We start from the raw sequence: 17,519 nt of genomic DNA on the forward strand, positions 1-17,519 counted from the left end.
GTTAATAAATAAAAAAAAAAAAAAAAAGGAAAAAGGAGCTAATGTGGTCTATGAAAGCATCTAAGATTTGTCTTTTTGCTATTTCATGGTTCAGTAATGGCTACTGACAGTTTCATTTGAAAGGCATCCCAGACAGTCTCCTTTTTAAGAAAGAAAACATCAGGAGGGGGAGATAGAGGAGCTTATCTTCAAGAAAACTACATTTGAACGAGTCATTTGATTCAGACATCAATGTTAAATTGTTACTTAGATTTTTTTCAAAACAGTAAATGGATTTTTATTGGCATGCCATCTTTTAATTTTTTTGTGGCCTGCGGCTAGCAACAAAAGCCCATTTCTTGCAGCTATTTGATGCACAGAGAAAAGATTCTGGTATATATTGTAAGTTGGACAATTGTAAGACCTATTATTAGTATTTGTCATTGAACATACACAAGCTTTTAAGTTGGAAAAGTAAATTATTTTTTGCAATGGTGACATACTTTAAATGTTGTTTTAGTTGGCAGGGAAAAGCCTATGGGAACGTCTGCAACACTCAGCAAACAAGAAGGACGGTTCAGAGAATCTGAACACCCAGTTGCAAGAGCCCAGAAGCCTGTGGCTCGCAGCCCATCACCTTCTCCACCCTCACGTAAGTTTTAAAAAACCTACCTGCTGCACTGTCCTGTATGTGCCTTTGGCAAATCTTTGCAGTAGCATACTTCAGGGAAGAAGATGAATGGCTCTTTTAGACTCTTATGTTATTCAGCGTGGATGCAAACTACTGTTAACAGGTTGTTTAACTTCTAGAAAAGCAAAGAAGTTTACTGTATTGCTTAGACCTGGTCTGTAACTAATTTCATGGATTTTGATTAAATGAGCTAACTAGCTATCTCTGTAATTATTTGGAGTCCAGCAGAGGACAATGGAAATAGTTCAGGGACTGGGGCACATGACTTCTGAGGAAAGACTGAGGAAACTGGGTTTATTTAGTCTGGACAAGAGAAGGCTAAGAGGGGGTTTGATAGCAGCCTTTAACTAACTGAAGGGTGGCTCCAAAGAGGAGGTACACATTATTACTTTTAATTATTGTTATTTGAGAGTCGCTCAGTTGTCCTTATGGTAGCAGTGCTCCTGCTCTCAGCTCAATAGAGCTTCTTTTAATTGCTGATCAGGTAGATGTCTTCTCATATGGCATTATCATGCCATATGCAAGTTTTCCAAATGGGTCAAGGGCTTTCAGTAATTGGCACAATGTGTTGAATCTAAAACCTGAGGCAACAACATACATCAAATGTATTTAAAAAGAAGCAAAAAGTCTATAAGGTTGGGAAAAAGGGTCATTTTACAGAGTTACCTACCATAAACATTAGGTACAGTTTTTAGCACTTTATTTGAAGTCTTCATGAAAAGTAGTACTTATGGCCTCTTTTTATGGCCTCTTTTTATGTTCATGCAAAACAAATAGAAAATATTCAATAATTCTTCAGTATGGAATCTTTTAAAACCTTCCTGAATTTGGAGACTTTTGGAGGCTCATGGGAGATTTTCAGTCTACATATTTTGATTCTAACCCTTCTGGTTAACATACACAGAAGGATGATGTTGATTCTGTAACTGAGTTTTTTAGGCTGCCTACCCAGCTGGGCACTTACCATACACACTGAAAACATCTTGCCCTATAAATTGTCCAGGCCACCTGTCTGACACTGCAGGGCAAGGTTCTGCAGTTTACTCACTGGTAGCACTTTAAAGTGTTGGAGGATTTCTGTTGTTGTTTGTTTCTGCTTTCTAGGAAATTACCGGAGGCCTATGAGGTCTCACAGGTACCTAGATATTTCTCCATTCTTTTCTATTGTATATTTCTAAAATCACCTTATTATTGCTTGTAAAGAAACAAATATGGAATAGTGAAAGAGGGGTCATTGATACTGATCAGACTACATGACTGCATGTAACCCTGTGAGTAATTGGGGTTTATAACTTATCACTGATCACTTGAACCCCATAGAAGTGATTCTCAACCAGGGTGCTGTACGATCTTTTTAAGTGCGTTGTGGGATCCCGTGCAATGACCTACACATGACTTAGAAGATAAACCCACAAATTTCTAATAGGTAGAATCATAGAAAATTAGGGTTGGAAGCATGAATGCCACGTGCCACCAGAGGCGGGGGGAACACAGCTACCTCCTGCAGGCAGTGGCAGCGGTGTCAGCAGCATGGGCATGGCGGCAGCAAGTAGGGAGCTCCTGCAGGTGGTCACGGTGGTATCAGCATCAGGTTGGGGGGTGGCAACCACCAACCAGCAGTCGGTGGCCACCCACAGGTGCTGCTGACAACATCAAGAGTGGCCAGCGGTGATCAGGAACTGCCCGCAGATGCCGCTGGCGGGTGTGGGGGGTGTTGCAGCAAGTGGCGACTGCCCAGAGGCGCCACCGGCAGTGTCGGCAGCACTTTTTGCAGGGAGTGTACCACCAAGCTCAGGGGGTGCACATACACCCACATACAACCCCTATATGTCAGCAGTAGTTGGAAAGGACCTCAGGAGGTTATCTGTTCCAACTTCCTGCTCAAAGCATGACCATTCCCAACTAGATCATCACAACCAAAGCCTAGCCTTGAAAACCTCCAAGGATGGAGATTGTACCACCTCTTTAGGTAACCTGTTCCAGGGTTTTACTACTCTCCTAGTGAGAAAATTCTTCCTAATATCTAATCTAAACTTCCCTTGCTGCAGCTTGATGCCATTGCTCCTTGTTCTGTCATCTGCTACCACTGAGAACAGTCTAGCTCCATCCTCTTTTGAACCCTCCCCTTCAGGTAGTTGAAGGCTGCTATTAAATCCCACCTCAGTCTTCTCTTCTCTAGACTAAATAAGCCCAGTTCCCTCAGCCTGTCCTCATAAGTCATGTGCCCCAGTCCCCTTGCCATTTTTGTTGCCCTCCACTGGACTCTCTCCAATTTGTCCACGTCCTTTCTATAGTGGTGGGCCCAAAACTGAACACAGTACTCCAGTTGTGTCCTCACCAGTGTAGAATTGAGGGGAATAATCACTTTCCTTGACCTACTGGCAACACACCTACCAATGCAGCCCAGTATGTCATTAGCCTTCTTGGCAACAAGGGCACACTGCTGGCTCATGTTCAGCTTATTGTTCACTGTAACCCCCTTTTCTGCAGAGCTGCTGTCCATCCAGTCAGCCCCCAGCATGTACTGGTGCATGGGATTGTTCTGTCCTAAATGCAGGACTTTGCATTTGTCCTTGTTGAACCTCATGAAATTTCTTGTGGCCTAATCCTCCAATTTGTCTAGGTTACTCTGAATCCTAGCCCTACCTTGCAGCATATATAACATTCCCCACAACTTGGTGTCATCTGCAAACTTGATGAGGGTGCACTCTATGCCATCTTCCAGGTTGTTGATGAAGACATGGAACAAAACTGGCCCCAGGACCTACCCCTGGAGCACTCAATACCGGCTGCCAACTAGACATTGAGCCATTGATTGCTACCCTGAGCCTGATTTTTCCAGGCCGGTTTTCTATCCACCTTACAGTCCGTTCAACCAGCCCATACTTCCTTAGCTTGCTTGTGAGAATGTTGTGGAAGACTGTGTCAAAAGCCTTGCTAAAATCAAGGTACACCACATGCACCAGTCTCCCCACATCCACAGAGCCAGTTATCTCAACATAGAAGGCAATCAGGTTGGTCAGGCATGACTGTCCTTGGTGATCCATGCTGACTGTTCCTAAATGCCTTCCTCTCCTCCAAGTGCTTAGAAATGGATTCCTTGAAGATCTGCTCCATGATTTTTTCAGGGACTGAGGTGAGGCTGACTGGTCTGTAGTTTCCTGGATCCACCTTTTTCCCTTTCTTAAATATGGGCACTATGTTTGCCCTTTTCCAATCATCTTGGACCTCCTCTCCTGATTGCCATGAGTTTTCAAAGATGATGGCCAGTGGCTCTGTAATCACCTCAGCCAACTTCCTCAGCACCCTTGGGTGCATCCCATCCAGCCCCATGGACTTGTATATGTCCAGCTCTCCTAAGTAGTTCCTAACCTGTTCTTTTGCCACTGTTGGCTGCTCACCTCCTCCCCAAACAGTGCTGCATGGTGCCAGTAGCCTTGGAATTGACCTTACCTATGAAGACTGAGGCAAAAAAGGCATTGAGCACTTCAGTGTTTTCTGCATCCTCTGTCACAAGGTTGTCTCCTTCATTCAGTAAGGGACCTGCAGTTTCCCTGATCCTCCTCTTGCTACCGACCTACTTGTAGAAACCCTTTTTGTTACCCTTCACATCCCTTGCTAGCTGCAACTCCAATTGTGCTTTGGCCATCCTGACTTCATCCCTGCATGCCTGAGCAATGTTCTTATATTTTTCCTTAGTTATTTATCCAAGTTTCCTTTTTGTGACTTCATTTACTGAAGAGTTCCCTGCTAAGTCAAGCTAGTTTTCTGCCATACTTGCTAGTCTTCCTGTACATTGGGATGGTTTGTTCCTGCACTCTCAATAAGGCTTCTTTAAATTACAGCCAGCTCTCCTTGATTCCTCTCCCCCTCAGACTGGCTTCCCAGGGGATTCTGCCCATGAGTTCCCTAAGTGAGTCAGAGTCTGCTTTTCTGAAGTCCAGGGTCCTTACTCTGCAGCTCTCCATCCTTCCTTTCTCAGGATCCTGAACTCAATCATCTCCTGGTAACTGCTTCCCAAGTTGCCAGCCACTACATTCCCCATCAATCCTCCCTGTTTCTGAGCAGCAGGTCAAGAAGAGCACAGCCCTTAGTGGGCCACTCCAGCACTTGCACCCGGAATTTGTCCCCAATACTCTCCAAAAACTTCCTGCACTGCTGTATTGCCCTCCCAGCAGATGTCAAGGTGATTGAAATCCTGCATGAGAACCAGAGCCTGTGATCAGAAACTTCTGCTAGCTCCTTGAAGAAAGCCTCACCCACCACTTCCTCCTGGTTTAGTGGTCTATAGTAGACTCCTACCATGACATCACTCTTGTTGCTTTCCCTCTGACCCTAATCAAGAGACTCTCAAGAGGCCTATCTCCAGTTTCGTACTGGAGCTCTGAGCAATTATATGGCTCTTTTACATAAAGTGCAACTCCTTCTCCTCTTCTCCCCTGCCTGTCCTTCCTGAACAGTTTGTATCCATCCATGACACTGCTCTAGTCATGTGAGCTATCCCATGAAGCTTCTGTTATTCCAATGATGTCATAGTTCCACGACTGTGCAAGGACTTCCAATTCTTCCTGCTTGTTTCCCAGGCTTCGTGAATTTGTGTACAGGCACCTACGGTAACTAGTTGATTGCCCTGATTTCTCAGGAAGTATGAGAGCACCTCCCCACTTAACCCCCTCCTGCTTGCTCTTTCTCCAGGTCACTCGCTTCCCCACTTACCTCACAGCTTTGGTCTCTCCCCTGGAAAACCTAGTTTAAAGCCCGCCACACCATGTTAGTGTGTCTGTCTGCAAAGACCCTCTTCCCTCTCTTCATCAGGTGGATCCCATTTCTTCCCGGCAGACCTACTTTTCAGAAGAACATCCCATGGTACAAGAAGCCAAAGCCCTGCTGGCAACAACACCTGCACAGCCAGGAGTTGATCTGCAGGGTGCACTTGCTCCTGCCTGGGCCCTTGCTCTTGACTGGAAGGATCGAAGTGAAAATATTCTGACCTGTTGCAGTGTTTCTGAGTTCTTTGCAACAGAAGAATTGCCCTATTATTTTTTCATAGTCAAAATATGATTGAAAGCTAAGAGCTGGCATTTTCTGATGGGTACCTTGAGTAAAATGAGAGGTGAAAAAAGTTGAGAGTCATTGCCTTAGAGGTTTATTCTATCCTTCAGACTGTTCCACACACATCTTATCCTCCTTAATCATTCTTTTTTAATGGTGTTAAAGTGATGGTATTGCTGTGATGGTCCAGAAATTATGCAAGAATTCTTGTGGGTGATTATCTTGTATTGAACTAACTACATGGCTGGGATAGACAGAGGCAAGCTTTTGGATATCACAAAACCCCTTCCTCAGGACTTTGGGGAAAAAGTAGACACAGTTGAGCTAAGTAGTAGATGGAACAAAAGTGTGTAAAATCCCACATAAATAAAAACAGAATATAAGAGCAGTTATCAGGTAGCCAACAGACAGGAGAGATGCAGTAAAAACCTGATAATGGAGGATCATTATCATCTGTGAAGTGCAAAGATTATCAATCCTGAAGTCATTTCATGGACCATTAAGTCATTGTCTCTGTTAAGTCACTGGAATTTAGAGTGTCTATACACATGCTATACACATGCTCTGGGGTGAGGGGGGAGCACTTTAATTAGAGTGGCTTGAGCCACAGCGTCACGTGTATTCCTCGTTCTGTGCTTCAAAATGATGGTGTGGGTGCTTTAGCTAAAGCTTGTTTGGTGACCTTTAGTTAAAGCACTCCCACCACCATTTTGAAACTCAGGGAAAATTAATACATATGACACAGAGGGTGCTGGAGCATGCTAATTATTAGACTTGCAGAAGACATGATTGATCAAGTTTGCTCTGACACATGCTAATTAGTACATGTTGGAACAGAGGTCCATCATGTGTTTAGATGCCCCTAGGGTTCAATAGGCTAATGAATTTCTTTTAAGCCCCATCTTAATGATAAATACCTGACCTGTTAACTCACTTCTGTTGCCACAGCAATCAACACTCCCCACAAAAAGCTATAAGAATGATCAAAATCCATGGATCATACATGTATCTCTATTTGAGAAAGTGGTATACCTCATCCAGTGCACCAAATGCCCTCATGGCAACTATGAGGGAGACATGAAACAAAAACTATGCACTATAATGATTGATCACCAAAAAAAGACAAAGGACAAAGACACTCGAACACTGGTAGAAGAATATTTTTCATAGAAAAATCACTCCCTGCCTGACCTCACAGTTCTCATGATGAAAGGAAATTTATCAAACACCTTTTGAAAGAAGAGCATGAGAATGGATTCATCATTCAGAAAATCTCTCCCAGAGGCCCAAGGGAGGGTACTGTGATACCTGAAACTTGTCTCTGTCCATCCCAGCCATGTAGTTGGTCCAATAAAAGACATCACCCACAATCATTTTTTTTTTTTTTTTTTTAAAGAGAGGCAAGAATTCTTGTTTTACTTTGGAGATAAGCATCTGACTTCTATTTAATTTTCTTTGGAAATAATGAGAGAGAACATTTTTCTGATTTTTGAATAGGCTTCTCATTAGAGAGTGGTTTCCATTCAGTTAACTTCAACTTTGACATGACCCTGACCCAACATAGCATCATTTGGAATTGGATTGCCCTCATTTTTGTTCTAGATTTACCATAAGTGAAAGCACAGGTGGAAAGATTTTATGAAAAAGTCTGAATAATTTTTTCTCTGTCTTCCAGTCATGCAAAAGTCCCTGTTCTAGCCATAAGAATGAATGTTTGTCACAATGGTTTTACATCACAGTATCCTGAAGTGTAAAAAGAATCATGACTAATCCAGGGTAACCATCAAATCCTCTTTTCAGGCCGGAATATTTTTAGGTTGTAACAAACCAATGCCACTGATTTACATTCCTCCAAAAGAACCATTTATAATGTGAGATGAGCAACACTGCAGTCTGCATATTAGAACATGGCAGTCATTATTTTAAGGGCAGGGGCAATGTCTTCTCCTGTGCTTCGGAAACAGTTTCTTAGCATCAACACCGAAGGGGGGTACAATGGTGCAATTGGTCACAGTCCTCCCCTTCCTCTCCCGCTTCCCTCTGCTTTGATTCCTGGTCCACCTGAAATTTAGAACCAACTGCCTGGCAGCAGCAGCAGCATTTCTATTCACATAGTAGTGAAGAAGTTACCTTGACTTCATGGCTCATTATAATCTACCTGATTCCAATAAATTCTCCATTCCATAGGTGTTAATGACCCGCTCTCTTTTTTTAATGGTCTTGATGTTTCACTAATCAAGCTAGCTTTTCTTCTACAATTCTGATGTCTGTTACATGTGCCTGGCAATGTATCTCCTATTTCACAGCCCTGCAGACTGTTATTAACTCTAGCTAAAAACATTACCTCAGGTGAATATCAACTCTGGTGTGGAAATAACTTTCAGTGAAGCATTGGATTCAGTCAGGATTATTTTATGAATCTGAAATATTTTATTATAATGACAACAGAAATAAAGATTTGCCATGTTTTGATTATTTTGCCTAGTTTGTTGTCTTTTATATATAATATAGCAAATTAATGCATATTTTAATAACTTATATTTGTTTCTCCTTCCCTAAAGCTTCTAATTTATTTCTGTCTGAACAAAAATGTATGCTGTTATATGTGATGATGCACCACAGATCTGCACCCTCCTTTTCAAAATCTTACATTTGCCCTGGCAACATGCGTACTCTGGTAGCCTTTGTGGACATGTCCAGATGAGTCCAGCCATGCAATATGTGGCACTGCAAACATGTCTGGAGCACCACATACTGTACAGTCTGGTCCCAGTCTGTTTTCCACACTGTAAGGGCTTGCTGCTTGTGCGTGCACTGCTCCATTTTTTTTTCTGCAGGTTTTTTTTGACCCCTGGATATCCAGGAGTCAAAAAAAACCTGCACGAAAAAAAAATGGAGCAGCTCATGCGCACCCAGGCCTAGGGTCAGTGAGGATCCAGTCAGGGAACTTCTGGAGGGGCTGGACATATTTAAATCAGCTTGTCCTGATGATCTCCACCCCAGAGTGCTGAGGGAATTAGCTGAGGTCATTGCGGGACTCCTGGCACGGCTTTATGAGCGCTCCAATGTGGCCCCCATTTTTAAAAAAGGGAGGAAGGAGGACCCAGAAAACTATAGGCCAGTTAATCTTACCTCGATCCTGGGTAAGCTTTTTGAGAGAATTATCCTTGCGCATGTCCACGAGGGGCCAGCAGGGGAGGTTATGCTTAGGGGCAATCAACATGGGTTGATTAGAGGCAGGTCCTGTCAGACCAGCCTGGTCACCTTCTATGACCAGGTTACAAAATCCTTAGATGCAGGGGTAGCAGTGGACATAGTCTTTCTGGACTTTAGGAAGGCCTTTGACACTGTGTCTCACCCCATTCTCATTAAAAAACTAGGGGAATGTGGTATCAACACCTACACAGTCAAATGGGTCGCTAACTGGCTGGAGGGCCGCACCCAGAGAGTGGTGGTGGATGGGTCATTTTTGACCTGGAGGGATGTGGGCAGTGGGGTCCCCCAGGGCTTGGTCCTCAGGCCCACACTGTTCAACATCTTCATCAGTGACTTGGACGAGAGGGTAAAAAGCACCCTGTTCAAATTTTCTGATGACACTAAGATGTGGGGGGATGTAGGCACGCTAGAAAGGAGGAATAGGCTGCAATCGGACCTAGACAGGTTACAGGGGTGGGCAGATGAGAACAGGATGGGTTTCAATACTGACAATTGCAGGGTGCTGCACCTGGGGAGGAAGAACTAGCAGCATACCTACAGGCTGGGGAACTCCTTTCTTGTCAGTGCAGAGGCAGAAAAGGATCTTGGAATCATTATTGATGCCAAAATGAACATAGGCCAGCAGTGTGGGGATGCGGTCAGGAAGGCCAACCACACCTTGTCATGCATCCACAGATGCATCTCAAGCAGGCCCAAAGAGGTGATCCTCCTCCTCTATGCGACATTGGTCAGGCTGCAGTTGGAGTACTGCGTCCAGTTCTGGGCACCGCACTTCAGGAGGGATGTGAACAGCATTGAGAGGGTCCAGAGGAGGGCCACCTGCATGATCAGGGGGCAGCAGGGCAGGCCCTATGAGGAGAGGCTGAGGGACCTGAACCTGTTCAGCCTCCACAAGAGAAGGCTGAGGGGGGATCTAGTTGCCTGTTACAAACTAGTCAGAGAGGACCAGCAGGTACTGAGGGAGTCCCTGTTCCCCCAAGCACTACCAGGAGTGACTAGAAATAATGGTCACAAGCTAGCAGAGGGTAGATTCAGACTAGACATCAGGAGGCACTACTTCACAGTCAGGGTGGCTACGATCTGGAACGAACTTCTAAGCGAAGTGGTGCTGGCTCCTACCCTGGGGGTCTTTAAGAGGAGGTTAGATGAACACCTTGCCGGGGTCATTTGACCCCAGTACTTTTTCCTGCCATGGCAGTGGGTTGGACTTGATGATCTGCTCAGGTCCTTCCAACCTTACCAACTATAAAACTATGCTCAGGCATATGCTCAGGCAGCACACACTGATGAAAAGCACAGCTGGGCCTCCTGGAGCTGTGCTGTGGCTGCTGGCCAGGATCTGACCAGCAGGATTGCCATTGCTGCAGCACTGGGAGGCCTCCAGGACCCCAGGTAAGGCTGCTGGGGCCAGTCCAGTGCTGGACCAGCCTCCCATATTGCTCCCAGGGTAACTTGCTGTGCGCCAAAGCATGTGTGGGAGAGGCATTCCCTGGGGACAAGTAGCTGCGCTGCAAGGTGCTCCACTGCTACTTGTTCCCAGGGAACCAAATGTCTGTGCTCATCTGGATGCACCCTATAGGTGCAATGGAAAGTCCGTCTTTTCTCTCTTATCTATAAGAGCTTGACTATAAATATTCACTTTCATCAACAGTCCACATTGTACCAAAACAAATATTTTATTAGTTTCATAATCACAATCAAGACTATATTATGAAGTTTTGATTTAGATAAATACCCAAAATTTAGCTTGTTCAAAGTGAGTCTTTTGGTGTGAAATATAGGCCTTGTACAGATGTATTCAGTTTCTCTTGGAAGAGTCACTGATTTCCCAGGAGAAACCACAAGTTTACAGATGTTCAGGCTTTTTCTCTTGGGGTAAAAATGGCCACTCCAGGGGAAAAATAACCTAGGAACAACCAGGGTTAAATCACTCGCAGCAGAGTTTCTTCTAGGAGAGTGAATGTCTGTACATGCAATGGCTGCTGTCGGAAAAGAACATTGCCCTCCAGCATCTCCTGCCCCAGCGAGACAATGTGTCACATGCTGGACTTTGCTGTTCCATCAGGGAGCAAAACACACCCCCTTCACAAGCCCCACATCATGTTACAGGGAAACACAGGCTGACCATGGGCACTCTGGGTCAGCTAATCAGGGCTTTCCTACGCACTGTTGTCATCTGTCACCAGGCAGCCTAAGGGAACCTGCAGAGCATGCTGAGATGTCTACACAGTTCCCCTGGTTGGCTGCAGTGTCAGCACTGTAAGCCCTCCACTCTTCAGGTCCTCGTCATTTGAATGTACATTTGTCTCCATGTCAATTTATCTATCAGAAGAACACACAGAAGAATTCACCCAGATTATTTGAATGTGTGTATGCAGCCGAAGACGTTGTGTTGGTATATAATTTTGAATATCTTGCTTCCGATCTTAGCTGAAAATACTGTAAAAAGAATATTCCTTGTGACATTTACTCTTTCTATAGCGACATCTTACAGTAAAATATGTTTAGTTAATAAGTAGATCGTGTAATTAGCCAAATATTGCTGCAAATATCTGACAATGTATGGACCACGTTCTAGAGTCTTTACTAAGGCAAAATTCCCATTGATTTCAGTTGAAATTTTGTCCATGTAAAGATCCTGGATCAATTTTTTGTAAGAGATTCCTTTAGGCTTCACTGGGGCTCTGAAGTGGTGCAGGAATCTCTGTTACTGGTTGCCAGTGTAGATGGAGTGTTTTAGTTGTCTGAATCAGCTGGCTTACTTGTATGATTGAATCTATTAAGAGAGACTCTTTTGTGGATTTTTCTCATGCACACCACTTGATTTTTGTTTTCTTTTAATCTTATGTTTAACAAACGAGAGGAAGTGGACTTAATATAAAAAAACAAAATACTTGGATACCTAAGTGAACTTTAGTGTATTTGGATCCTGTAATCCTTTGTAAGCATTCTCCAACAGAGCATATTGTATTTAGTTCTCAGATATTTTTAGATATTAGTAAAACCTTCAGTTGATACAACTGGCTATATAACTTTCCTTGATTACCTCTTCTTTTTATAAAAGTAGCTACCAATAACGTAAAAGTAATATTTGCTGAAATTACAAGAGAAAATCAAGACACTGTTTCACAATGTTGAACTGAGCAATCTTTTCAATTATTCACTTTATTTCACAGACATTTCAATGTAATGTGGAATTTATTGCTCATGAAAGTTTCATAAGAAGCAAATCCAGAGGATTCAGAGTCTTGTATATCACTAAGTCTTCAGACTTTTGTAATGACACTAACAAAAATTTACAAGAAGATGGATTCACTTTGAATTCCAGAGATTTTGCAGATTTCTTTCATGCACATTGCTCAATTTTTGTTCTCTTTTAATCTGCTTACAAGAAAAAAGGAAGTGGACTTAAGGTCAAAAACAAAAGGCTCCAGTGAGGTACTATGATCTATATTTAGATAGTAGTAAGCATTAACATACAACTGTTCAGAAAACTTCCCATGTCATACTAAGGCTTACTATGATCTAAATATAGCACTTGTTAAATGTAACATAACAAAGCACAGAGAGTCCACTTATTCATGCTTTACCTCCAGGTTTTTCATCTAAGATCCTCACATCTTTCTTTATCTCTTCAGATTGGTGGAAAATTAAAAGTAGCATTTCTTTCAGTGAATTGTGTCTTCTCTAAAATGATATGTGGTTACCTTATAAGCTTGTGAAATTTTCTGTGCTGTGTTCCTTGTGAGAGGCTAATACAAATAGGTGGAACAGAATCTGGCCTTATTAGGCATCTAAGGGTCCAGATAGAAGTGACAATTTTCACCCAGTCTGACCACAGAAAACTGTTTATAGCTGTGACCAAATGCAAGTGCAAGGCTGCAGACAGCTTCAAAAAGGGTCAATTGGGTAAAAATCTGACCCCTCATTGCATGAGGTATCAGATAAAGACTATTTCAAAATGTTGCATCTTTTATAACTTGTGTCTGTGGAGCTCCCAGCCTGTTGCTGTTTTCAGAATGGGACCTAACAGTGAAATTCTGTTTGGTCTGGGGTAACGTTATAACTCAGAGCACTTTGCAGAAATCATTCTGAGTTACAGCTGGGAGCTACACTTCTGCCTGCACCCTAAGTTTCTAGGTGCTATCCTGTTCTACCTTGCTCAAATTCCTGAAGAAGCATTAATTCACTTTTTGTATTGTTTTTCAGGGACTTGAGTAGGGCAGAATAGGATCACCTGTAGTCATGGAGGTGTCTAAGTATTGGAATAAGATCTGGCCCAGGGTTTAACAATTTACTGTTCCCAAAAGCTAATGATTACTCCCATTAGCCCAACTAGCTGTACTTTGGTGCTGATGGTTATAGGTTTAACCTTGCCGGTGACCTGTGGTGAATTGTGTTTGTTGTAACTTGTTACAATACAGTCTTTACACTTTTTACTGTCTTATTTTGTTTGCAAGGTAAAAAAGAAAATGGGTGCTTGGGCTCATTTTAAGAAGTATAAAGCCAGTCTGCCCCTTAAAATCCAGAGTCATTTTTTGTTTTGAACTTTAATTGGTTTCTGTTTTCAGGCATTGGTGATTCTATCAAGGTATGACCCTCATCCAAGAAAGCACATATTTTAATGGAATGAAAAGTGCTTTCAATTATACCATCTCTCTCAGCTCTCCATGGTTTTATTTTCCAATCCCTTACTACCCTGTAGGTATTTTAAAGGTTTTAGAAGCTGGTAGCTTCATTGTATAATACGATACTTCAATTATCTATGAGTAAGGATAGGAAGGCTAGCACACATTAGAGGTACACATCCTTTTCCACTTAGCTGAAGCTGAACTATTTAAGTTAACTACCATATTTACTCAAACACAGGATGACCCTGGATATAAGACCCCCCCCCCCAATAATTAGTTTTTATGTATGGAAAATGTATACATTTGTTATAATTTTCCAGGTATAGAATCTAAGTATTAGAGGGCTGCCTTTAAATCCTCCCCTTCACCTCCCCCCAACCGGTCCCCTTGTCCTCTGTCCTACTTACTTCTTCCCCCTACCACCTTCCTGCCACCTGCACTCCCATCTCCAGCTTTCCACAGCCTCTGCCTCTCCCCACATTCCTCCAGTCTCTGCTTCCCCCCTCCTCCCCCCCAACTTAGGCTTCTCCATCCCAGGGTACAGTATAGGGAAGCTCATTCCTTGCTTGGCCATGCAGCCATGTTGGTGCTGCTGATTGTCAGGGCAGGTAGTGCAGCAGTGTCTGCACTGCTGTTTAGCTGGGCAGGGGAAAAAGTTTTCACATGCTCCAAGTCCAGGGGAAACCCCAGCCTGAGCCAGAGCTGAGCTGCACCTGACAGTAAGGGGGAGGCAAGGAGGTGGGGGGCACAGAAGCTGCAGAGGGGAAGTGGAGAGGTGGGGCAGGAGGCTCCTGTGGGTCTGATTCTGGCATCTACCTAGGCTCAGGATTAAACTTACTGCTGCAGCAGCTGCCTGGTTCCCTCTCCACTTCCTATGTGAATATAAGAGGGGCTTTTTTCTCGATGCTTATTGAGGGGGAAAAAAACCTCATCTTATATTCAAGTAAATATGGTGTAGCATGAAACAAACATCACTCTTTTTAGGCTTCCTCACTTAGTAGAAAGAAAAATTCAGGTGTCTTTCTGTTACATTATCCTCATGTGCTGATGTTATAAGAGACGGTCAGTTTCTTGTGGATTTTGACCTCCCACTGATGTTCTGTATTTCACAGAGGAAAAGAGAAATACCCAAGGTAGCAAATGTCCCCTTCCTTCAGACAATGAATGGAAAGTGTCAGTGTTGACAGGAAATGCAGGAACTCAAGCAAACATCACTTCGTGGATATACGGAGACAAAGGCATAGTTGGACCAATAACTCTTGGCAAGCAGAATAGAGAGCAGCTGTTTCTTCCCAGGCAGGAGGATGAATTTCAGGTAGATAATGAAAGTGAAGAACATTATTTTACTGTATACCTCTGCAGAAATAATCCTGTCATGTGAAAAACATTTTCCCCTTATGTTTACTGCATAAAATAAATCTGTATCTAATGTCCATGAAGTCTGCATTAAATAAGCTAAATGTATTTAGTAAGCAGCAGAGGAAATACCCTTTCCTCTCATATCTTAGACAAGCTGGGGCAACTAGAGGAGTAAACTGCATTCTTAAACTAATTAGTTTTAGACAGTTGGTTTGAAACTAGCTTTAGAAACCACTGACTTCTGCACAGATCTTACCTAATCAAAGTTGTAGATCATCTACAGGATATTTAGCAATGAAGTTATTCTTGCTTGTATTTTTATAAATATGACTATAAAATAGGTACTGTTTGGTTGTTACTACTAAGGCAATAATCTAGATGCTTCCCAAATAATGTACAATAATGCACAACGTACTGGTAATTTGATGGCCATCTCTTGAAAAGATGTAGTTTAAAAGGGTCTGTCTGCCAAAATACAGTCTGTGTCATGCCTGTCCTTGTACATGCAACTACTACCAGTTTTCAAGGAAGTTAGGGAAGAATTAGCATTGCATACACACAGATAGGTGTGTACCTTTGCCTGTCACTTTTGTATATGTAATCCTACTGTTACCACCAAGAAGCTTCTCATCCAAAGTGAGTGGAAGCTTTGTAAGACTATTTTTAGTCATGAATTGGCTACAGTACTCAAGACATGGCATTGCTGAAACCATCTTTAACCTAGAGAAATCTTAATTATAGAGCTTTCATGCTTTATTCGTAGTTATATGAGGTTGTACTCTTTTTTAAATCAGGTTGAAATAAAAAATATTGGGAATATCTACAAGATAAGGATAGGGCATGATGGAACAAGTAAACAACCAGAATGGAAGTTGCAAAAGGTAAGAATTTTTTGCTAATTTTATGTTTGGTCCTCAGCTTAGTCAGTTTTGTGAATTAAAGCACTGTCTTTACATGTCTTTGGAAATCCTAGAAATACCATGTGGTCTGTTAGATGACAAATAAAATGTTTTATTATACATATCTAGCAATTTTTATTAACACTGTTTAGAAGCAGAAATAAATGTTTTCCTCACCCACATTTTACAGTGAGAGAATTGAGACAAACAGTGGTTTAAAGTCTCCTAAATTTAGCAATTTGAATATTTTTTTCATTTTTAAACCTTATGGTTCCTTTATGTCAATTTCACAGCACTGTTACCTACTGCCAAATTTTGTTTTCTAAAAACTTAAATTTTAACTTAATTTGTTCAGTCTGTTTTATCAAATGCTCTGAGACTAACTCTAGAAACTGGTTGTAGAAGGCCATGGTATTTATGGGGCCAGAAGCATTGAACAGATGGGAGTTGGTTATGAATAAGCTGGGGTAGACTGGGCACATCCTTGCTCACAATATTGCCAATCTTAGAAAAAAAGATGTTGCAAAGCTACTAAATTATATCATTCTGTGCTATTTTGCTGATTGACATTGGGACAGGTTAGGCAGAATAAATTCACGTTAGTACAGGTCCGTCATGCGGTATTTCTTCCAAATTCTACATAAGAAATTTGTACCTGTGGAACACACACATCATTTTTGCTCTATTATTTCATCTTGCCAAATCTGAATCTTGCAACCTGAATCAAACAATGATGACAGATTTTGACATTAGCTCAAAGGTCTTAACATTTGCAATATAAAACCTGAGCAGAGGTTTAAACATTTCAGTTGTGCTGAAATGATTTCAAGAATCCCATTTTCCATCCTGTTAGTTGCAGAACATTTCTAAAACATCTTAGTCCAGGTGTCCCTGGAATTTGAAGAATTTCACAGTATCATAGAAAAGTAGGGTTGGAAGAGACTTCAGGAGGTCACCACGTCCAACACCCTGCTCAAAGCAGGACCATTCCCACCTATATCTTCCCAGCCAAGGCTTTATCTACCCAGCTCTTAAAAACCTCTAAGGATGCAGATTTTACAACCTCTCTGGATAGCCTGTTCTAGTGCTTTTTTACCCTTCTCATCAGAAAGTTTTTCCTAGTATCTAACCTATACTTCCCTTGCTGCAACTTGAGATCATTGCTCGTTGTTCTGTTATCTGCCACTACTGAGAATAGTCTCTTCAGGTAGTTGAAGACTGTTATTTACACCCCTCAGTCTTCTCTGGTTTCTTCAAACTGATTAAGTCCAGTTTCCTCAGCCTCTCCTCTTAAGTCATGTTTCCCAGTCCTCCAACCATTTCCTTCATGCCGGGAAAAAAATAGCTTGAATACTGTGTTTCCTGGCAATGTAGCTAATTTTTGCTTTTATTGTGAATCAGCAGGGGGAACTATGTCAATCCACCTTTGAAGTTGTCTGTACATTCGATTAGAGATTAAAATGGCTGTTGTAAGAGTATTTCATGTTGGAACAAAAAAGGTTTTTTTTTTCTTTTAAATAAATATTATTTAAATAAAATAAATTAACATTTTGATGAATGACCAATTTAAAGTAGTTATTCTGTCCCCAGAATGTGTTCTTAGAAGTTGAGTGCAAGGATCTATTTTCATAATTTAGGTTATAAAACTTTTTCACAGCATAGTCTTTCAAAACAGCATCAGAAACAAAGAAA

General features: G+C 42.1%; 1 protein-coding gene across 1 annotated transcript in view; it reads left to right on the plus strand.

Moving 5' to 3' along the window:
* Positions 1-17,519, plus strand: part of RP1 (RP1, axonemal microtubule associated) — a 306,042-nt gene that overhangs the window by 91,131 nt on the left and 197,392 nt on the right. The window contains exons 17-19 of the mRNA XM_025204493.1: positions 500-631; positions 14,682-14,884; positions 15,723-15,809. Coding sequence (XP_025060278.1) covers positions 500-631; positions 14,682-14,884; positions 15,723-15,809 — 422 coding nt within the window. The remainder of the gene's footprint in view (positions 1-499; positions 632-14,681; positions 14,885-15,722; positions 15,810-17,519) is intronic.

Source organism: Alligator sinensis, unplaced genomic scaffold (assembly GCF_000455745.1).
Source record: "Alligator sinensis unplaced genomic scaffold, ASM45574v1 scaffold612_2, whole genome shotgun sequence".
In the NCBI taxonomy this organism is placed as follows: Eukaryota; Metazoa; Chordata; order Crocodylia; family Alligatoridae; genus Alligator; species Alligator sinensis.